Source organism: Pieris rapae, chromosome 15, assembly GCF_905147795.1.
Source record: "Pieris rapae chromosome 15, ilPieRapa1.1, whole genome shotgun sequence".
In the NCBI taxonomy this organism is placed as follows: Eukaryota; Metazoa; Arthropoda; class Insecta; order Lepidoptera; family Pieridae; genus Pieris; species Pieris rapae.
The window spans coordinates 9,062,968-9,087,901 of NC_059523.1; the positions used below are offsets into that span (position 1 = coordinate 9,062,968).

General features: G+C 32.4%; 1 protein-coding gene across 4 annotated transcripts; it reads right to left on the minus strand.

The window, feature by feature from the left end:
• Nucleotides 1-1,624: 1,624 nt before the first annotated feature.
• Nucleotides 1,625-24,634, minus strand: LOC110997214 (cullin-1). Of its 4 annotated transcripts, none has more exons than XM_022265262.2 (21): nt 24,380-24,634; nt 22,360-22,525; nt 16,562-16,644; nt 15,604-15,703; nt 14,909-15,001; nt 14,558-14,704; nt 13,908-14,054; nt 13,167-13,346; nt 12,295-12,429; nt 11,535-11,693; nt 8,575-8,704; nt 7,588-7,721; nt 6,803-6,910; nt 6,347-6,418; nt 5,591-5,743; nt 4,722-4,840; nt 3,685-3,805; nt 3,095-3,195; nt 2,885-2,990; nt 2,204-2,317; nt 1,625-1,748 (listed from the first exon to the last, which is right to left on the minus strand). In XM_022265262.2, exons 2-21 carry the CDS (start codon nt 22,420-22,422, stop codon nt 1,668-1,670), a joined length of 2,346 nt encoding a protein of 781 aa, XP_022120954.1. In that variant the 5' UTR covers nt 22,423-22,525; nt 24,380-24,634; the 3' UTR covers nt 1,625-1,667. The 4 variants fall into 4 exon arrangements, with proteins under 4 accessions (XP_022120954.1, XP_022120952.1, XP_022120953.1 ...); XM_022265260.2 differs by having other exon boundaries at nt 22,360-22,529; XM_022265261.2 differs by lacking the exon at nt 24,380-24,634 and adding an exon at nt 24,114-24,262 and having other exon boundaries at nt 22,360-22,529.
• Between the last annotated feature and the right edge of the window lie 300 nt (nt 24,635-24,934).

Sequence of the window (24,934 nt, forward strand, 5' to 3'; positions counted from 1 at the left end):
ATAACGATCAATTTTGAAATACTTATAATTATTTAAAAGATTTAGGGCCTGTTTCAAAATGTCCGAATAAGTTCCAAATAAGCTATTTGTTACTTATTGGTATGATAAATAGTATTTTGCGTTTCACGACTGTCAGATAGCGCTATACGTCATGAAATTCGAAGAATCTTATTTGGAACTTTTAGCTTTCGAATAATTTATGTGTTGCATAGCTATTTGGCACTTTATCCATACATTGTGAAACAGGCCCTTAGGGTCTGTTTCACAATGGCATAATAAGTTCCAAATAAGCTATTTATTACTTATTGGTAGGATAAACTAGTGTTTGTTGCGTTTCTCGATTGTCAGATAGCGCTATTCGTCAGGAAACGCGAAGTTTCTTATTCGGAACTTTTATCTTCTAAATAATTTGTTTTGCATAACTATTTGGTACTTTATCCATACATTGTGAAACAGATTGTTAAGTGATTTCTAGTTAGATACTATCAATATTAGGCTGAGAGATAGTGACACAAAATATTGGGTCATTTGTATCATGTGGCGGGTCTTAATACGCAATTAAAAAGTGATGGTCATAGCTGGTACCGGCGGCCCAATCGCTTGGGCGTTACTCGAACTCGTCAAACAATTTGTTTCACATTCTTGTATTTTCCGATAGTCCATAAAAAATACAGGCGGTAGTGTCATGGCATACTCTCACGTGTACCTAATATATAGCCATACCGACGCGACTGTGTCAATTAACAATTTGTACCAGACTAATTTTTTGCACAGTTAATCATCGTCGTGCGAAATCTACGAAAATCACTTATGGGACAGTTCCTATTGGCCGCCGAAAATCAGCAAATTTAAAGTGAAGCATAGGCGCAAGAGAGTAAAATTTTTACGAAATGTCACAAAGATGTGCAGTGGTTTTGTCGAAAAGGGAGAGCGATTGCGAGAGAGTGAGAATGGGAGATCGAGAAAAAACAGAGAGACGTCAGAGATTTTTTAAATTAAATTTATCTTCATCTAATGAACTGTGGTGGAGCACTGACGCCACTAGGCCAACACTGATAGGATATGAACCTGAGGTCGTAGGTTCGATCCCGGGCCGGGCACCAATGGACTTTCTTGCTATGTGCGTATTTAACATTTGCTCGAATTGTGAAGGAAAACATCGTGAGGAAACCCACATGTCTTAGACCGAAAAAGTGACCGACGACGTGTGTCAGTCACTGGAGGCTGATCACCTACTTGCCTATTAGATTTAAAAATGATCATGAAACAGATTCAGAAATCTGAGGTCAGGACCTAAGAGGTTGTAGCGCCACTGATTTTTTTTAATGAACTGTGGTACTTTTTATAGATTATAGAACTTTCCTAATTTTAAGGGTCTCTTTGACAATGTCCGGATAAGTTCCAAATAAGCTATTTATTACTTATTTGTAGGATAAAAACTATTTTTGCGTTTCACGACTGTCAGATAGCGCTATACGTCATGAAATGCCAAGAATCTTATTTGGAACTTTTATCTTTCGAATAATTTATGTGTTGCATCTCTATTTGGTACTTTATCCATACATTGTGAAACAGGCCCTTAATCTATCACATAATTAGGGTTGCCGCAAATAAAAAGCATGTCAATAATATTGTTACATTTATTTAGTAATAACGTATAGGTGAGATCACGCAAGGTAGCTGTACGTGTCTTTCTCTCCCTCCGTGCGTTCCAAGTACTCCTTCTCTATCAGGATGTCAATACATTTCTGAAATCAATAATAGCTTTAAAATGTATAGAAAATAACTTATTCGCTAAATTAAAGAACGTATGAATTCATTTAAACCGCAAAACTACTGACAAACAAAATGGCGGATGTTTAAGATCCGTTGTGTTAAATAATTTGTTAAAATACTTTGATTATTTTTAAATCTACTTCTACTGGAATAACAGGTAGAAACTGCTGAGAAACAGAGTAGGGTTGATTTTTAGCAGAAATCGTCAGAATGGCCAAATTAAGACGACTATGTGTTTCAGCAACCCTAAACCCTAAAATATGCGAACATACAGTATTTAGTTATCGCTTAGGGCATTTCAATAGAAGCCTAAACTTACTTGTAAATAATGTTCCTTTTAAGACATAAGGTAAACTGACTGACCAAAGGTGGTCAAGAATTAGTATCAAAACCAAAAAAAGGGGGGGGGGGGGGTTCCCAAACTCACCTTAATAACAGGCACACGCGGCTTGAATCTCGACGATAATTGGTTGAGAACTTCCACAACCAAATGCTGGTGTTTCAGCTTTTTGCGGGTCTTCATTATACGCACGATGGCCGCCTGAAATTATTAATAATAAAATCGATTAATATATAAATTTTATCATAAATATACCAACATCATATCAATTTTTTTAGTCTACAACATTGAGAGTCATATAGTAAATATACGTAGTCAATATATACGTATTTTTATGTTTTAACTGCAAAAAGATAAATCTAAATATTTACTTAGTCAAGTGACCTAAAAAATGTTAACATTACTTGTGTGTTTTTACTGTTTGTGATGGAAAGAGACGTAATTATCACTCGCCGTAAAACCAGAGTTTTAGAGAGAGAAAAACGAGGAGTTAATTTATTAACTTTAATTAACCTTATTTTTTTAAAATAAGGTTAATTAAACGGATATATTCACTAACAAACAAAATGTATGTATAGATTCAGATGTTTAGACTCCTATTGAAATTGAAAAATATGCCCGGCCAAAAAGGTTAGTAATCTGTGACATGTCAAAAACTTATAGCTGTCAGAATTCCACGGAATTAAAATTTATGACATTTTTCCGACTACGATTTATCAGACGTAGCCACGTCAAAATTATAATAATTGGGGATTATCTAATACTCACCTGTATAAGCATCTTGCGGTCTTCCTCGATGTGTTTGTGCGTCGCTTCCTGTTCCACCTTCAGCTCTGTCTTCAGGGGGATGTTTATGTTCACGCGAAGTTTTTTACTAAACAAAATATATATCTTAGCTGTCTTTGAAAGTAGTAATTAATTTAGATTTTTTACTGACTTATTATATTAATTGACACATTTTAATAATTGTTTACTCACTTTTTATAACCTAAATAAAGTTCCACGACCGATGACTCACTCAGCTCGGCTTCATCGTCCTGACAGACCAGCAGTTTCGCCTTCAGCAGGATTTGTAACACCTGAACCAATTAATCGATTTAGAAACATTTATTTACACCGGGAATTGAATCTAGATCTTATTTTAAATTTTAATACTCCAAACATAATCGTTTCAAAATTCAATACAAATTAAGGGACTGAGAAGTCAAGATTGTAAAACTCAATAAACATAAATAAGATTTTTTTTACATGGGTCAAATGTGCAGGAACCTTAACCGATGTTAAGAGATACCGCCACTCATGGACACTCATTCGCGAGTGCGTTGCTGGTCATTCAAGAATTGGCCCTTTGAAGGACCCTAACTCCAATTTTTTGGCAAAAACTATATCTTTCTTTAATCAGCTCGTGGTCAGCAAGGAAACATCTAAACCCAGGTTTCTGTCCAGTGCCTCGCATATAATTGTCCATCAGTCAGTCCTTCGATCGATTCTGGTTGGCCATTTGATCTTTTGCGAACAGATCGCATCGCCTGTGTATAATATAAAATTTTGATAAAAGGAGTACTTACTTGTATCAAGAAGTCTCCCTTGATGCCAGTGTGGTGCTCCAGTTGTTTCACAGTCCACGCTGTGTTGTCGTTGTACTGAAGGAGAACCGCCATTTGGAAGGTACTCGCTTGTAACGTGTATCTATCAATTGAAAACATTCTTAGGGCCTGTTACACAATGTATGGATAAAGTGCCAAATAACTATGCAACACATAAATTATTCGAAAGATAAAAGTTCCAAAAAAGATACTTCGAATTTCATAACGGATAGCGCTATCTGACAGTCGTGAAACGCAAATATACTATTTATCCTACCAATAAGTAATAAATAGCTTATTTGGAACTTATTCGGACATTGTGAAACAGGCCCTTAGAATCCTAGTTGGGATTGTAGATAAGACATTTATATAGACAATAAGGAAACAAAGTTTTTGACATAAGCATGCCCTAAGACGCCTCTAAACTGAATAAACTAATTTTGAATTTGAAAATAAAATTTTGCCTCAAAACTTAATAATAGATGGCGCTACGCACAATTTTACTGAATACCTAAAGGAAATGGTAACCATGGGAACGGTACGCTAGTGCAGTTTATATAAGGCAGGGGTCAGACGATCAATATATATCGTAATCCTCGAGATCTCGTTAGTATTTATTGATGTGTAAACGTTGCAAAAAAATATTGAATGTAGATTTTTTTATCCACCAATATTTATTTACTGTGTGTGTGTTGGAATAGCACTCGGAGTAAGATGTTGTATCACATTTTTTAAAAATTAAACCTACGTAAACTATTTTGTGTTTATGTTTATTAATTATCTGATTACGAAAATGTGTAGTTTATTAAAACAAACTTACTGTAACATAGCATTAAGATAAGTTAGTTTGGCCTGTATTGCCATAATACAGGCATTATTTTATCGTCCATAATTACGAAACATACGTAATAATCTTCCTAACGATATTAACAACCATCTATTGAAAGTGTAGTACGACCAATTGATTCAATACATATTGAAACAGGTATGTACCTGTTATTTTTATATTAAATAATTACCTGTTTTTGAAGCAATTGGTGACAAGCTCGCCTTTGCTCATGTTGTAGAGCCAGTTGAGTTTGCGACCAGAGTGTTGCGACGAGTAGAATGTCGTGAAACGGTGAACGGAACGCTCCAACTGACGACAATTATTTCAATTTATACAGGTTCGATTTCGGGCGAATAACATTGGCAGTTTGATGAGAATTAATATACTGTTTATTTTGTGCCGTGCATTTAATAATAAAGTAAATTAGACTCTTTACCGTGTAGATAAAAAAAGCCGTGATTTTGAACTGAAACTGTATCGTGACAATGGTTCTTAATAGGCAAGCACAACACAAGTTGTTATAGTCTTTAATCGTGTCACTAATACATTAGAAGGTATGTCATCAACAAGTTCAGACGTTAGATATAGATATATAGTTTACCATAGTTCTTATGGGCGCTCTGAAGATAAACTTTCTGCGAACTATAAACTACATGTAGAAGAATGAGCAAGAGAGACAGACATTGCCCTGGTATATCATAACTACGAGAGAAAGAGACAGAGAACGACGTCAGCGCCTCCAACTAATACCAGAACACGAAATCTTTCTCAGTTTGAATTCGCTGACGCCGTCTATTTATACTTTTATGTAAGAAAGAAAAAATATCCTTAACTATGTACACAAGTTAGCAAGTAATAAATAAATATATATACTTTATACATGTATATTTAATTATTTAATAAAAACAATAACTGTTATCTGTGGTTTCTGCTTTCGTCTATTACATTGTCTATGTTAATTTAGAAATACTAACCATTCGAAACAATTCATATCAAATAAGTGTATTCGTAGTTTTTCTTACTATTATTACTACTGCCTAATAAGTATTGCAAACTCACCTCGGTTGGCAGCTGGAAGGAGGTGGACTGTTGGAAGGGCCAGGAGCCAGAAGACAACACCTGGATACTGAAGTCGATATGCAGAGGAATCTCGCTGCTGTTCGCTATGTGCTTGCGGAAGTTCTCGTTTAGGTCTTTAGACACGCCAATGTCCTAAAAGAAATTATTTATTATATAAGAAAAGTAATATTATGAATTAAACCGACTTTAAATACGCGACAAGATTATTTAAAGTACGTAAATAAAACATAACTTATATCAAAAACAAATATTTAAGACTTACAAATATTGTGTCTGTAATAAAATAAACTGATAACTACCTTTTAAAATCGGTTAAAATAACAGTATATAATGTATCGTTGATAATTTATAAACGAATATCAAAATACAATTTTTAATATTTATTATTCAAACAAAACTTTTCATCACAAACAGTATAAAACGCACAAGTTTATATATTTTTTAAAACGATAACTAAATCTAGAATCAAGGCAGTGTTGCCAGCTAAAGAATAAAGTAATCTAAATTTATTTTTTACTTACTTTAAATAAAAAAATTACTTAATTGTAAGTTAATTCGACATAGTGTTCGTGATATTGAAATATTAGTTATTTTTGTATTGATTCTAGAGAGTTAGTGTTTAGATTTACCTTTTTTAGGCAAAATAAAAAAAAATATTTTGTTATACCCTCAAATTTTCTGTGTGACAGAATTCTACAGAATGAAAAATGTGTATAAATTGAGTAAAATATTCACCTGGAACATCCTTTGTAATTTGCTCGTGTATTCAAAACCACACGCCTGCTTCAACTTCGAAATCATTGAGGCCTGAAAACAATTTCAACAATAAAGTTATCACAATCAAGTCAAAGTCAAAATTTATTTATTAATATAGGTAACATAATGTACACGAACGTCAAAAAAAATAAATATTAAATGAATCTAATTTAACATTCACTACCACTTCTCAAATCAAGGGCGTAGACCGTAAGAGAAGAACTGGCAATAAACTCTCCGCCACTCTTTTTAATCGCCAAGTTTTTTTACACAATGTTTGTAAGGAGCTGCAACCACTACACCATGTTCCATATTGAGTAATAAAGAATAAAAAAAAATAAAAAACAAAGATTTGTCCTATAGTATTAAACAAATCCCTTATCCAACAACAACAACAACAACAACAAATACAACAAATCCTTTTAAGCCTTTTACCTCGGCGTCATCGCTAGCAGACATGTGTTGTACGAGTCGTTTGGCCAACATTTTGCTGTAGAATTTCTGGAATACGTCCTTGTCTTCAATGTATTTGAATACGACCATCTGTAACAATATATCATTTCAATTATATAATTATATATACACATATAATATAATTATATAATTGGACAAATTTTAATTCAAACTTATGTGTGTGTGTCTCTAAGTTCAGGTAACAATAGATGGCAAGATGTTTTCATAAATAAAATTATATAATATTTTTCATTCTATAACATTATATGTAATAAAATTAAAGTAACCTATGCTGAAAGTAAAAAAGAGGTGGTTATGCGGACTTCCTTTATTACATAATATTACACAAGAATTATGTATTTTTATTTACTTACTGTATTTATTACTTGTGTTAATCAATATTACGAAAAAGAAATCAGTACACTAGACAGAGTATCTTTTCCTTAATAGTGTAAGTTTTAACTTTCTAATCTTAAATATATTTTTTAGTAAATTGGTAGTTTTTAATTTTTTATTAGTCTTAAGTTGTCAAATTGGTGTTTTGTCTAGAGACAACTTATAAAAAAACATAATACTCAATGTAAGAGATAAATGAAGATAATGATATATAAATGAAGGTATTCTATTTTGTTTGTTTGTAATCAATATACTCCTATATAAGACAGATTTTAATTTAATAAAAACCATATAGGAATTTGTATTATACGAATAATTATAGTTATTTTTTTCCGTTATAGGAATTCTATTTAAATAAATATTAGACTCACCACTTGATTAAGAGTGTCTTCAAGTTCGGCTTCTTCTGGGTTCTTGCTGGATTTCTTCAGCAGCAGGTCACAATACTTGGCTAACAGTTCCGGGCTCTTGGATGATGAGTTGGCGGCTTTTGTCACTGAATTACCTTAAAAAAATATTTATTGTATATTCCTATTTTTCCTCTCAATAACGACATCAATTAAAGTACTTTTAAGTTGCTAAAATTTTTTTTGGGTCCTCGTTCATCTGCAAAACTATAATCAGATCTTTCTGTTTTTATAGTTTTTATAGTTCTTGGTGTTTTTATAGCACAGGGGGCAAACTGGCAGGCTCACCGAAGTTCAGTGATACGCCGGCCATGGACACTCTCAATGCCAGAGGGCTCGCGAGTGCGTTGCCGGCTTTTAATAATCAGGACGCTCGTTTCTTGAAGGGCCCTAAGTCGAATCGGTTCGGAAATACTTCAGTGGGCAGCTGGTTCCACAATGTGGTGGTGCGAGGCAAAAACTGCCTTGAAAAACGCTCAGTTAATTTCGGTTGGGTGCGCTTTCATTGAAAGGCACCTACACATATGTGTTGTTGAAATAGGATTTTACGTTAGTTTCTCTGGTCTAGGTCTAGTATTTGCCATATTTTTAGACGAATTACGTCATCTCCTGGACAACAGATTTTTGGCCAGTTCATTTGTATGTTTTCTTAACATTTCCCGATATACTCCTGTTTTTGCGGATTACTTTTTTTACGGTTAAATACACGTGTATTTCCATGTTTCTGACGTTGTTGTTGAAGTTGCTGAAGTTTATATTTATTCTACTATGTCAGGGGGCCATCGTGTCCAGGGACTTTTCTATCTCACAAATTAAAAAAAAAACAAGAAATACATTTCACTGCTTCCAATACAATATTTCAGAAATGACGCGTCGGGAAATAGGCACCGACTACATCGGTAATATTGAGGAGATCGCAATACAAATAGTTTTTATGTTACGCATACTTACTGTTAATAAAGCGTCCACAAGCCTTGTCTAGTGCAGCCACGAAGCCAGAATCATTGTTGAATGCGACCAGTACCAAAGCATTGTACTTTTTGTGGACTTCCAGTATTGTCGATACATATATCTTTGGATCCTGCCAACAAAAATGTTGTGTGGTTTTATGAAAATAGGGTAAAAGTGAAACTTGTTTTTACATTTTAGATATACTAAAAATTTTTGGAAGAATATTCCATTAAGGGTATATGTAAATCGTTTTATCAATATTAATTTTATACTTGGAAAATTGGAGTGATAATGGGACTAATAAGAGTAGACTAAGTCTCCAACTAATATTTTTATTGAATTCTGTGTCTTAGAGAGTACGACATACATAATACTTAACAATTATTTAGACTATATACACATATTAAAATAGCGTGGAACACTGGTATAAATGAATAATAGTCTATACACTACACGGTCAACTGCTGCGAACTAAGTGCGCCGCCATATTGGCCTTTCACTTTATCCCTACTCCGCGGCCGACCGTCACGCGACATGCGCCAAACAGTTTGAGACGATGTAGGTAATAAAGTTAAGTTTCACTTTAAAACATTATCATCATAATCTAAAAATGATGATTAAAGATGTATAAATGGTATTAGATTTTTGTTAGTACCAAAATAGTACATTTCATTACAAGTGCGGAAAGCCTGTCATTGCAACGAGTTCCGACGAATGTCTACCCGAGCCGAGGCGCAGCCGAAGGTGAGGGTTGACAGTCGGAACAAGTTGCAATGACGGTTCCGCACGTGTACTGAACGACTATTTTTAATACAGTTGCCAAAAAATTAAGCAATTTAATTAAACTATTGCTTTTTTTCTCTTCTCATTTTGTGCAACAAATAACTCAACTCGAAAGAACATTTTTGGAAAATGGCGCCAACCGCAAAGAATATGAACAAAGCTTGTTTTTTCTTTTCTTCACCCATTCTGGGTAGGCAAAGGGAACTTGGCCCATACAGCCAATTCTTCAGTAGACTATTTTTATTGAAAGAAAACCAAATCTAACTCATTGAGTCCAATCATTAAATCTGATATTGAAACAAATAGTAGCTTCTTTTTAAAATATTTGCATGAATCATAAAAACTTCTGTGATTTTTTTTAGTAAAAACTTCATGGTTAGTTTTTTCTTTTTAATATTTTTTTTATTGATATGAAATAAAATAAACCTAACCTAACTTATTGAATCCAATTATTAGTAAACTTTTTAAAAATACGTATTTGCATATATTATAAAATTCTTTTAAATATTTTTTTAATTGATATGAAATGAAAAGAAACCTAACCGAAGTTATTGAATCCAATTATTATAATATTTAGAAATCATATATCATAAAAACTTCTATGAATATTTTTAATAAAACCTTCGTGGTTGGTTTTTTCTTTTTAATACACATTGTTTTGACAGTTGGCAAAGAAAACGCACGAGTGCGGGAATGGCAAAGAAAAAGCACGAGTGTGTAATAGCCCACTTTCCGAACGCTATACCTCCCTGCAATATGCCACTTTTTGAGCAACTGTATTAAAAATATTCATTCGGCTTCAAAAACAAAGGTTTATTATGAAAGATAAGATAGACAGGAATTACTTAGGTATTCCACGACATTAAATTTGAACCTGTTGGCATCCCTACTCATGGGCAAAGAAGAAATGATGGAGGCCGAGAGAAAAAGCCGGCGTAAAAAACTCTCAGTACTCTTTTAAACCAAAATAGGAAATTAACTGGAAAGGAACTTTTAATTAGAGTTTGAAGGAAACTCAAAATATTCGGAGCTGCAAGTTAAGGGTGCCTATCTCCTGCAAGGCCCAAAGAGGCCAATTGCCCATTTCGACTCCGGTATTGTATCACACCGGCACATTCATGTACATTATCAGCAAATGCTTAACATTATAAATCTAATTCATTCCACTTGCTTCGTTTTTCCTACGTATTGGAGGCATGTGGCTTATGTAGGCTAAAGTACTGACAAGACAATTTCAATTACAGTGCAATTAGACTGTAAGGGGCATAATTCCACTATTAACAAGGATGTTAATTATTACTTCCTTATGAATTCTAATCTCTATTTTTATCTCTACTAGCGACCCGCCCCGGCTTCGCACGGGTGCAATGCTGATACTAAATACACTACAGAAAATCTGTGAACGTTGTATATAAAAATGTGGGTTACCATAAGAGATAGACATATTATACCATCACGGACTTTTCTGTAGACCTTTTCAATGTGTACAATACTTAGTACATTATTTGGATAAAACTCGTAGGGTTCAGCCTGCGTTTGCAATGTAAGCGGAAAAAATGTAATTATTTACGACATCAGGTTCCTAAACCTCAAAAATAACAGTACTTCTCCACTATTTAATGGATGTTATTATACATATAAACCACTCTATCTATTAAAAAAACCGCATCAAAATCCGTTGCGTAGTTTCAAAGATTTAAGCATACAAAGGGATATAGGGACAGAGAAAGCGACTTTGTTTTATACTAGTAGTGACATATACAATTTTTTGTAGAACTACCTGTATGTCCCGTGATAGGAGAGATATAAGTCATATAATATCCTACTATTTAGTTATATAATATCCAACTATTTAGTTATATAATATCCAACTATTTAGTCATATAATATCCAACTATTTAGTCATATAATATCCAACTATTTAGTCATATAATATCCAACTATTTAGTTATATAATATCCAACTATTTAGTTATATAATATCCAACTATTTAGTTATATAATATCCAACTATTTAGTTATATAATATCCAACTATTTAGTTATATAATATCCAACTATTTAGTTATATAATATCCAACTATTTAGTTATATAATATCCAACTATTTAGTTATATAATATCCAACTATTTAGTTATATAATATCCAACTATTTAGTTATATAATATCAAAGGCTCACCGTGTGTGCAGTCTCCCCGCACTTGTCGATGGCCTGCAGCCCCTGGGCGTGTATGTGCTGCTCCAGAAGGCGTCGCAGCTCGACCAGGCCGTCGGGAATCCGCGCCACCAGGTTGTACATACGGCCCAGGTGGGAGTTCTTATCGGCGTCCAGTAGTTTCTTTTAACAACGTTAATATATATATCAAATGAAACGCGCACACTTTCAGTGAGAAAGAACGACTAACTTTATTTAAATACATCACAGATACAATAGACCACAGTAATACACTTTGACACAACCATCACTAGATGGCGCCACTTGTACTATTTCTATATTTTGATACTTTCAACAATATATTTAACTAAAGTTCAATGTGTGTGTCTGTTTCGGCATAACTTTTCGATAAAAAGGAAAAAAAAATATTAAATTTAATTATCTTGTTTACTATTTTTAATACCACAGGAGCATCATCTGATGTTAAGTGATACCGCCGCCCATGGATAGCCTCAATGCGAGAGGGCTCGCGAGTACGTTGCCGGCCTTTTAAGAATTGGTACGCTCTTTTCTTGAAGGCCTTTTAAGTGTCCATGGGCGGCTGTATCACTTAACATTAGGTGAGCCTCCTGCCCGTTTGCCCTCTGTTCTATAAAAAAAAGGCCCCTAAGTGGCATTGGTTCGGAAATACTTCAATGGACACCTGATTCCACAAAGCGGCGGAAAAAATTATCTTGGAAAACACTCAGTTGTGGAACGGAAGTCGTGGTGAAACGGGACTCACCTGGAACTCAGAGTGGAATATCTCTAAATGTTTCTCGATAAGCACACGATCGCAGGTCTTGGCCAATCTGTCCATCGTGGTCTCGTGGAGGTACACCTGCACGCGACGCTGTTCCTCCTGGAGTCTTTGTTCAGCCTGAAAGCAAATTCAAAATCATTTATTCATATAGGTAACATAATATACACTTATGAACGTCAAAAAAAGAAATTTAATGTATTAAAATGCTTCTAATTTTACATTTACTGGCAGTTCTCAAATCAAGGGCGTAGAACGGAAGAGAAGAACTGGCAATAAACTCTTCGCCACTCATTTTAATCGCATCAAGCATAAAGACAATCTCCATTCGAACTTTTGAGTACAAAATACGTATAAACGAAAAGGTAAGTAAAAAGTTTCGTATATCCATATTGATAATTATATTACGATTTCTGTTCATAAGTCCCAGAATATCAATTTTCTTGTAATACTCAAATTTGATTATTCCAATTATCGTATCATCATCATTAAATTACGGTAATCATTAACAGAATATTGATTTTAAGTCTTAAAAATATCGGATATGGTTATAGCTTTTTCTAGTATTGAACTATATACGATATATAATACAATATATATACGACCAACACGCGTATACGCAACGTACACTTCAGTACAGCTTCTATATAATGATTTATTTATTTCAGAAATACAATATCTTTACAGCCTTTACGACAATATCAAGAAATATTTAATATAATATAAAAAAGTACATAAAAATTAAACACATACGTTTTAAATTAAAATATTAATCTTTTCTTAGTTACGCATTTTTTACGCTTTCCGGTATTTTACCTTGAAGTTTTCACAGCCTTTAAAGTTACCTTTCTTCATACCTTGATCATATACTCCGTGACGGGGTTATTCCTTAAGAAATCCGTACTTTCGCGGGTGTAGAACCTCTCTGTATCCTCGAGGAAGATGACTTCGAAGGTCTCCTTGTAGACCACCAGGTTCTGGCCCCGTGCCGCCGGCTCTTCTTCGTTCAGCCCGAGTGCCACGTAACAGTTTATTACCTGCATTTAAATACAAACATTACTTCTGGAAACCTCTGTTCAGTTTTTGGTCGGGAAAAGAGGATGAAGAGGGGGGGGTTTTTTGAATGTATATTTTTGTAAAACTACTCTTTTCTTTTTAATAATAAGAGTAACAGACTCGGCCAAGCTTTGCTGTGGCTAAGGTTTTTGTTATATTACATAGTAGCAAACTATTCGAGGGAAATGGTAGGAGAAATTATGTGAAACGTTGGTACTTTTAACACAGCGCCATTTGTTAGAATTGTATCAAATAATAAACAAATAATTTGCAATAAAATAAAATTGCGACTATAATTAAAGATCTAAGCTATCCTATCTCTTAAGTTGGACCAGACTGCTCACGATGTGCCAATTTAAAATCTGTTAAGTATTTTAGGAGTCCATCGCGGACAAACATCTTGACAGGAGATTTATATATATTCTTAAAAGATATTTCTCTAGAAGTTGATATTACAAATTTAATTAACTTCTCTTATCTGGTTCCCTCAGTGAAACATCGCTGAGAGTCTAGAAAATGAGTTTTATAATCAGCAAACTTACGCCAGACACCAGTCTAGTGTTGATGGTCTCTCCATTCCTCTCGCGTTCTATCAACTTCAGAACAGCGTTCGTCACCTGCTTGTTGAGGCACTTGAACAAGTTGTCGCGCCACGTCACTAAAGCCAGTTGGTATATCTCGTATATACCCTGAAAACATTTTATATTGCGTCCTATAAGTGTCTTTACAAAGCAATAATACATAGAAACATAGAAATTGGCTTATGATAATGCATTAATTATTTCTTAAAAATACTGTTCCAATATTACAACCGAGTTCCAGTTGTATTTTTTATATTAATACCTAAGCCGAATTCATTTAATTATGTACAATATGTATGTACAACTTATCCTCTTTGCTTTTGAAGATTTATTTTTATGGAAATTCCTAGCGAGCTAGTATGTTGTAGTCGGCTAGGCCCCTCCTAGACTAACATACTACATAACTTAGTTGCATTGTCTCAAAGCATAATATATTTGTTTAGTGAGTAGACTACAAGATAGAATGGTTTCGCTGAAAATCAGTGTTGCTGGTGATAAGAACTTAAAGCTTGATTGTGTATGTATTTATATATATGTGTGTGTGTGCTTCCTTCCTTGTATATGTATATTAATTTCCTTGAATGAAGAAATGTTTTATTTACAATACAAACCTTCCTGCCTTCCTCACACTCCCGTTTGACCCAATGCCTGTTGAGATAAGCGCAAACGCCGTTCAGCACTCGCGATGAGAACTGATACTCCTCCCACTGCTTTGTATAGAACGCCAACACATCTTCACCCATGAGATCAGAGCCATTCTGAATTAAAATACTTTATATTTATATAGAATTTAAAATTACATTATACAAAAAAATATATATTTTGTCGTATTTATTTTATCAAGAACGTTGGAGTGTTAGAGTACATCTGTCTCTTTTCATGACATCTCAAACGTAATGTGACAGAAAGAGACAAATGTATCCTATGTCAATAAGCAAAGGATAAAGAAATATTATACATACCTTCAATAAATTGACGAGATACATCCTCAGAAACTCCCTTAGCCTCTTGTATAGCTCCAAGCCGACTAGTTGCGCACCACCCGCCACATGGTTCTGAAAAAAATAAAAAAATTACATTTTTGCAAATTCCATAAAGTTCCGGATCAAATTTGCAAATTTGTAAATGCATCAGAATAGATGTTTTCGAAGTTTGCAACCAGGTTTCAAAACTTTTGTAATTATTCCGAGAACACCTTACGCGAAAAAATTATCACGAATTAAAAATAATTATAAAATTTATACAATCGTTCGGTATATTTTTCCGATATATGTGTCAAATTTGCAGAACTTTTGGAACGTTTTCATTCAGATTAATAAAAAAAAAAACATTAATTTTCAATAACAAAAAATGTTCCGTACACTTAGATTGGTTGCAAATTTAATACGTGATATGAAATATTACCCAAGTTTGCAGAACTTTTGATTTTTTTTTCACGACCATACAGCAAAAATTAATTTAATTGCAATTTTAAGAATGTTCCGGACCGCAGAACAGGTTTTCTAAATGTTATAGTTTGTTTTAATACCATTTTCGACCTAACATCAAAATTTGAAAACTTTTGGAATTATGATGTCTAGACTGACTGGACTAATATACTAGCTACTGAAAAGGATAAATTTTCTTGGAGAATTTATAGATGACATATGGAAAATACCTGTTTTTTAGGCGCCGCTCCTCCACTAGGGCGTGTATAGCTCGTCTTCCCACTGGAACCACTTTGCTGATGAACTGATGTACAATAGTTATATACGTGACTGGTTTACTATAAGGAATATTATCATACGAAAATCATCATGGAGTCTCAATTGCCCTTACGCGTTGATTTTAATATTTAGAATCGCTGATTTTGCTACTTGATTGCGACTTAGGACTAAAATGTCAAATAGTAAAAATAGTAATAACAAAGGTCTGATTTTTAACGAACAAGTAATTGGTTTTTGGAATGTCGTAAAGTATTCTATTTTTATATAGTAGGCAAATGAGCCTGTGAGACACCCAAAAGAGTGTCAGCCCATAGACACCCATTTTTACTGGATGCGTCGCCGGCCTTTAAAGGGAGGAGTACGCTCGAACTTGAATACTTTTGAACTATTTCCGAACCAATTCGACTTAAGCTTCTTCAAAGAGCGTAGCAATTCTTAAAAGGGCGTCAACGCATTCGCAAGCCTTCTGGCGTTAAGTGTCCATGGGCGGCAATAACAGTTGAGCCTCCTACCTGTTTGCGGTAGCTCTAAAAAATCTCAAGTCGTTGTCCTGATTTATTATTTATTATTAAATAAAAATATTATTTTGTGTTGTATTCGTAGCTATCTATATGCTGTCATGTTTTGCTTTGTATCTTATTTTTATCAGTGAAAATTTTTGTTGACATATCCAATATGTGAATGTTATTTTTAACTTTTTATTTGATGATGATACAGATGTATCTGTTTTGATTCCTAAATAAATAAAACCTTTTTAATATTGAATTTTGGATAATTTGATTTAAAGGTTAATGAAATGCCGAGGCCATATGTCTAAACTGAACCCGATGTAATAGGAATACAACTACATATGTTTCAAACTTCACGGGAAAATTTTATAAGTGTTAAAAAGCATTTAAAAAAGGATACGTATATAAGTCCATGTATCTCAATTTTGACATCTGTTGTCGTTTGTATACTTGTTCGATTCCTTCCCTTAAGTCGCCCCATATCTGAAAATAAAACAAAATAATTAGTTAGCGGACCAAAACTCGTGTTTTTTCACACTATGTTAGATATTAAAATTTACACTGCATTTTATGCACATACAGCGTATTATGCTTAATACCAAAATATAAATATTTAAGCGAATCCGTCGTAAGAGAATATAATAATATTTTCCATTTCCTAAATTTTCAAGAAACTCGAGAAAATTTCATACATATACAAAATGAAAGGTAGTTAAAAATTCAAACATAAGAAGTTCTGTCTATACTCACATAAGGACGTAAAACAGATTCTGTTTTTGTAAATAAAAATAAGTAATTCAATAAAAATAACAAATATTTATTTCAAATTTAAATATTATACGTAAACGCTGTCGCAATTGACCATCAATTAATTATGTAATATTTTAGACTACCCTCATGTGAAACAGTAGTTTCGTAAAATTAATCAAAATTTAATTTGAACGATAAAGCCGACGTATCGCGTGCATTACAGTCTGCATTGTCACGGTTGAGTGTTAATATGCTTGTATGAAACAGTTATAATGCGGCATATCTCTGAAATTGATAGTAAAGATCGATCTTTATTACTTATCTTATTCTTTATTATATATTAATTATATATATATGTATATACTTTTCTTGTATATATATATATATATATATATATATATATATATATATATATATATATATATATATATAATTGGAATCTCGGAATTGGCTCCAACGACTTTCATAAAATTTTGTATACGGGGGTTTCGGAGGCGATAAATCGATCTAAAAAAAATTAAATTTCTAGATGATGTCATTTTATTCGTGTTTTATCAACTTAAACATAAACTTACTTACTTTTTTTGTAAGAATACTACTACTATACTACTATTCATATTTCATCATATTATAATAGTATGTAATTCGTACTTAAATATAATTTCCAAAAAACAAAATTTATAAAAAAAATAAAAAAGAATACCGAGTCATCCAGGTACTTAATTACTATACGTGATATAATTCTTTTATCCTTATTAATAAATCCTTTTATTATTTGTACTCGTGTAATTTATAATCAAATGAAGGTTTTACTAATGATAAAGTATATGGCTGTTAAAGTCGTATTAGAGCACATGGATATCATTCATGTCATTCATCATTCACTTTCTGCAGACCTTGGAGTGTTTCGAACCTAACATACAACGCTTTATTTATATCCAAGGTGGAAACGTCATCCCGCACCTCCGAAATTGGGTATCATTCGACCCCGAACCCCAATGCAGCTCTATTGCTCTTTCGCTCTCTGCAGAACGCGTACGCGCTTTAGGAATTTTCTGGTCTTCTTCACATCTTTGGTTCTAATTTTACTTCATACATATCAGGGATAACAGATCCCTCACAGTAAACTTTTTTTCTTCAAATAAGTTCTGCAGTTTAGGAGCCTATTTCAAACAAACAAATGCTCCTCTTTATTAAATGTATATGACGCCACAATACTAACATCGATGTTCTGCTATTTATGCAACGAAGACATATAAGTGGACAGAAAACTACTTATCTATAGTATAAATTTCCTATCAACAGTAATTAATAATGACTACATAATTAATCCTATTTATTTGCATAACTGGATTTATATTTCATGCATTGCTTAATAATATTTTACATTAAAAAAGTAGCGTATACTTCTACAGCCGATATAAACGCTGTTATCTATACTAATATTTTAAACAGGAACGACCCGCCCATCCAATCACCGTAACAAACGACAAATTAAAAGCCACCCTCAAAAAATCAGATAAGGAAAATCTTCACCGGGGAGGGCGTGAACCTTTACTTCGTACGTCGCTCACATCAGTGCGTTTCCGTCCTATCCTACAGCGATTGACCACCCGCGACTACCCAAGCTGAGGTCGGAGTGTCGCAGAAGACGCCCTCGCCCTAGTCGCGGGAAAACGCCCATTCCGCTCGAGTTAGGCTCGCCAAAAAACAAAAAAATGAAGTTGTCAACAATGTATGGGTGCTGCTTCCAATACACGAAACGACCCATTGGAGTGTATTATATAAAACAGCGCATTATGTGTCTTCGCAGGAGATATGAATATATAAGTGGTCTCTATATAACTCGCAACTAAGCTGTACTCTTAAATATAGTAATAGGTAACTTTAAAGTCAATAACTCCCGACGCCACAAGACATTAAACTTAGTAGCCCTTTATACAAAATAATGTTTAAAATAGATTGAACAAGACAAATTGAACCTTATAATAATTAATATAAGTGTCAAATTTAAATGGCAAAACTTCCCGTTATTAAAATGAAAATCTAAATATAATAATCGCGAATCTGGGCCGATATATGAGTTTTTTATTCAATAAGATTCACTTGGCAACGTTCCAACGCATAAAAATACTTACAAAATTACGATATATTAATTTTTATTAGCTTTTGCGCTTTGAATAATACTATACTCGTGAAACATAAGGAAGTTTTTCAGTAGAATTTTATAATAAATCTAGTCACAACTGCTTTTGGGTCTTGGCCTTAGATTGTTTATTTTTTTAATACATTGTGTCTAGGCAGTTTTGATAGCAAGTGCTACACACACAGGCTTAATTTGAGTAGGATTAATTTGTTGAAAATATACTTAAAATCCATCGGAATATCTTAATACCGAAAAAAAAAACCACAAACAAAATTGTAGACGACTATTTAATTCCTTTTTATTTTTAAAACGCTGGCTAACAGCAAAAACAACAAAAAAAAGTTTGACACGTTGAATTTACACCTGACTTGACACCATAAACACTTTGTATATTATAGATAATACATTAATCTAGTTTGGAAAAAAATGCGATACTTTAATAATGTATCCCAAAAACTACGTTTAACATACGGTTCATTTGGATAACTATAACGGGACACGGGATGCGAGTGAAAGTTGCACGTGATTGAAAACGGCAGATGTTCAACCGGCGAGAATGCACGCGGTCATTAACAATTAGTAATTTCTTCCTAAATTAGTAAAGTTTAAATTTGTAAACTATTAAAATAATATAATATACTTATTAAGTTTAAGGTTAGTTATTATATTAGATACATTATACACACATATATGTTGTATATATATACATGAAATGGTGATAACATTTACCATCCGCTGACGTAGACGCTAAACTAGGCCTTACAGTTAGTATTTCAAACCTGTAGGCCTTGCAATGCTCACAAACGAATAAAATCACAAGTGACGTTTATACAAGTACGTACACGGGTCACGTTTACCGTTTTTCTAGATATACCTACCTACCTAGTTAGGTATCACAAAGATGGCTGTGTATGTTGATTTTATTAGGTGTAGGATAGGGTTACATTTTATGATCCATAGCTTAGAGGTTTTCAAATTATTATTACGTTCTAATAATAATTTTAATTTATACCATATAATAAAATCGCAAGATTCTTCGATCGGACTTGGTGTTTGGGTAAAAAATGGGGGTTAGATTCAGTAAGGAAACTTAGCGCAAAGTGTGACTCCGGAACGTCAAAACTTTATTGGATTTTGACATATGTGAGTCAGTCTCATTTTTGACTAGTCATGATTATCGCTATAATAGTATATTTAGAAATCACTCCCGAATGCTACCAACGTTGGAGATTTATGTGTAGTTCGCGTTAGGTCTTGACCTAGTCTCAGATTGAATAGTTATGGATAATTAATATCAAGCTATGGGGTAGGTGAGACTACCATGACTGATACGATGTCGATTCGAAAATAAACCTGTTTTCTTCACAAGAAAGTTATTGCCCCCTGTTCTATAAAAATAAAAAAATAGTTTAAAGACGACATTACAACAACTTATTAACAAAACAATAGCATGGCTATGCTCTAGATAATTTAGTTAGTCGTTAAATTTTATATAACCTTTTAAGAGATAAATGGCCGATTACCGAGAACCTAACGAGCCCGTACTCAAATGTAAATGTGTATTAAACATGTCAACGGTAGCAAAGTTACCACAGCGTTAATTTATAACACATGATTAAGAGAAGAATAGGGAGCTTTCTAAGTTTCCGTCTGTTTCTCTGGAGTACATAATTCAACAATTACTTATCTTAACTGTCCTTAAATGCTTAAAGAACGACTCTGTACATTGAATGTTTATCGAAATTTGTCCGGAAGGACCATTTTTGCATAATACAGGTTACAGCAAATGGCGTTTTAATTAAACTCAGTTAGGTAATACAGTAGACGTGGAAACAAAAAGATTACAGTTAGCTAACTGTGTCGGTAAAACAGTACCAAATACGTAACTGACACAAAAACAACGATATTATTCGGTTGATTTTGTCACGTCTTTATTTGTAAATTTGAGTGATGAGGACGAAATAATTAATAGCTATATGAGGTTTATAATTCTAGAATTATTGAAAAACAACAATTAATAACAACATAAACAAAATATTAATTAAGTACAACATCAATAAAAAACTAAAATAGCATTTTGAGGGTACAATTGAATTTAGTATACAATACATAGTATAATAAATTATACACTTAAAACACAAAAGTTAAAAAAATTTGAATATTTAAATCAAGAGACGTAACAAAAACTTCGATCTTAAGTTCATACTAACAAGAGACTTTAATATATTAATTTTACGACTTATTTGTTCAATACGCTAAAACTACGTTTTTACAAATGGCGGTCAGCTTAACATGAGAGGAATATTATTGGTCACAATGGTCCCATATCACAGAATATATTAATATTAATCATGATTTTAAAAAGATATATTCAGTCTGCAGCATATTTGAGACAATAAATTCTGTAATTTCTGTCTGTGTGTCTTTGAAAACTTGTTGGAATCTAAGGGATTAATTTACAACATAAATTTTTAAATATTTGTTACATAATTTTTTTAATGGTTTACATTTCCTTTAAAGTTATTTAAAACTTTAATAGACCCTTGTAATATATGACAGAACACATGTTAAATTAATTTGACAGAATTAAATCATTTAATGCCTATTAAGATTGTTTACCTAGGTCACATAGTATCAAAAAAAAAACTGAACCAATATTGATATAACTGTTGTTCTTTAAGTTGATAAAAACGTAATATTTTGTGGTTACATTAGAAATTTAGTAAATGTGCTTAAAAGCCAAAATAGACCAACAAATTGATAACATTTAATATTATTTGAAGTGTATTAAAAAAAACATTCAATTTTATTTTGTATATGTAAAAAACTGTTGAATATGTAAAAAGCAACAAACACCCACACAAGCTAGTTCCATATTTGGAAACATACAAGAATAACTGAACTCTGATTAGTAATACATGCCAATACAATATAAAAAAGTATTACTGGTTCCAATTTAATTGTACTTAAAACAGATATAAATTACACATGTCCACAGACAAAATGCTCTATGTTCAATTGCCCATGGCAAGTACAAATTTATTTTTAAGTGAGCTTAGTTTAATACTAGAGACTCCAAAGTACATTCATTAGGAAAATACCTCTCAACTATGATTGCAATAAGTCTATGGTGTTGATGTTTTTCTTTATTTCAGTTTCAGTACACCTTGTTGATAATATTTATGTTTTGTGAATCATTTGGAATCAACCAACTGGTCTATAAGGTTGTATTGTTCTTAAAAATGAAAAATGTCACAGACTGTTAGTCTATATTTAAATTGTTTCTAAAACATAAAACATACCTGATCCAAGTCAATCTGTCTCAAAGGTGGTGGAGGCATGTTAAGACGGTTCTGTCCGCTCATTATATAACACACTAGCACTATAAACACTCACTATACACTATACAGAAGATGGATTTCAACTATTTACAGCATAGCTTGGTCAAACTGTCTTGTGCTTCTAGGACTGTCTGAAACAAAAACACACAACAAAGAAATAAATATTTAATTTTTATTTCACCAACTATTAATTAATATACATATATACTTAATACACAATAATTTTCAGCATAAACAGTTGACACTTTACACTATTTACTAAGTAGATGATATTAACTATAGCAAGCAACTAAAATAAAACCACAAAGAAGTTTTATCTTATAATCTGTTTGGGTATGGCTTCATTGAAAAGATCTTATGTGATCACCCTAAACCTAGGTATTATAAGAAAACTTAAAAGTTATCCAAAAGAATCCATGTAAAGAGAGATAGATAACTTTCCTATTTCTACATTAACACCAAAAAAATTATGGTTAAACCTATATAAAACGTATTTGCAAATTGTACTTTACCCAAATGGTCAAACCTCAAAAATTTGGGAATAGATACTATTGATTTTTGTAAGTTTTTTTAAGTATTACACTAACAAAGTGAAAAATTTGAAAATTGTATCTTTTAAATTAATTAACTAATTGTAAATTTAATCAGTATAAAAAGTCTGATTTGGATAAACTACAGAAATTACACAATTTTTCGGGAAACCTTTCCTTGTTTCTAGGGTTTGATTGGGTTCTTAATAATGAAAATAACTTGTAAACTTAGATATAATAAATTAATCTGCACAGTAGAGGTTTTGCAGCAATAAATAATTTATAAGTAATTTCCTAATCCAATATTAATAATTAGTATTGAACCAACCTACAATTCATAGGCTTCCTTGGCACAATTAAAATGAAATCAGTTTATTACAACACAATGTCAAGGCTATGTCTTTGTTTGATAATTACTGAATAGAGCAATAATTAGCAATCAGGTTAAATAGAGCTATCATAATATTGGGTTTAAGTTTACTATTTAAATCACATGAAATTCTTGTTAAACCTATAGGTTACTATACAATATTATAGCTATATTACCATAATAAAAACCTATCATTTTATACTTTTTCGTTGTTTATTACTTGTGATTCTTATAACATAGGTATACTTTCTCATAACAAAATTGTTTATTGTATAGCACTATATATACTACACCAAATATTTAGAAACCAAAGTCATTTTAATTATCTTGATGTTGCTTATTGGTTTGTATCATGTAAACATTAAGGTTGGAGAGTTTGTACCACGAAAATTTAATTGACATACAATTTTTATTTTCCATTTTATACAAATGAGTGTTAGTAGTTCATAACAAGTTTTTGATACTAACATTTACACAACACTTACATAATTTGTATTGATGTAAAGCATTAAGCTTTTCAAGATGTTATTAAGGATAAAAATCAGGTATTTCTGCATTTAAAAATTACCAAACAATGTTTAATCATGCATTAACTGTGCCAATATTATCATATTGTTTTGTTTTACTGTAAGAAAGTTTTCATCAAACTTATCACGCAGTAAGTAGATTCTACGCGCGTATTTTTTTTTTTTTGCAACGGGAAATCGTCACACGAACAATGATTAAAAAGTAAAAGTCTATTCGACAAAGAGATTTTGCAATCAACAAGGGCAAACGAAACATGTTTTTTTTTCTTGTCCTTAGCTAAGACGTACCAGATTCATTTAAATACAGAACACAGGTATGGCACTGATTTGAACACGCGAAAACAATTAAACATTAGTTTTTTACAAATATCATACTTTTAAATGTTGTTCTATAGCTTTTTATGTCGAATACAACTGGGCATCATCTGAATTTACAAGACCTGTCATTATTTATTGTCAGTCTGCTTTTATAATACAACAAAACGAAATGGGATACTAAATAGTTGCTTCGTTTAGAACTAAGGGCAATCACAATTTGTTTAGATTATACTTACGTAGCAAACACCCGTTTTACACTGTCATCGACCACATTTCACTTCAAACACAAAATGATAAAAAAGTAATATATTTTTCCGTTGCAATATCTTCTAGTGAAGAATAAATTGCATTTACTGTAATAGTTCTGTATAAAGTTTAAATGGCTAGAATCATTTCACGTACATTCAAATCACGTTAGAATACAAAGAAAAAGAAAATAAGAGCGAACGCCTAATTATGCCAATATTTGAGAAATTGTCCATTGGTCTTAGTCAATTGTCACTTGAGAGTGGATATGCTATTGATTTTCGGTATTGACACTAGGTGTCGTTCTTATTATTGGTTTAAAGATGCGTTCAATTTGGTTCGATATGATATACGTTGTATTTTTTCTTATATTGTTCTTACTCAAATATCATAAATAATAATTTTAAAACAATATAAAATAAGAATTACTTTAAAATATGGTTCATAACTGTAAAATTCATAAACTAGTCTTAGCGCGAACTTTGACTCCCGTATGTCATACGGCTTGAAACTATTAGCCATATGCTGATGTTATTGTCAATCTG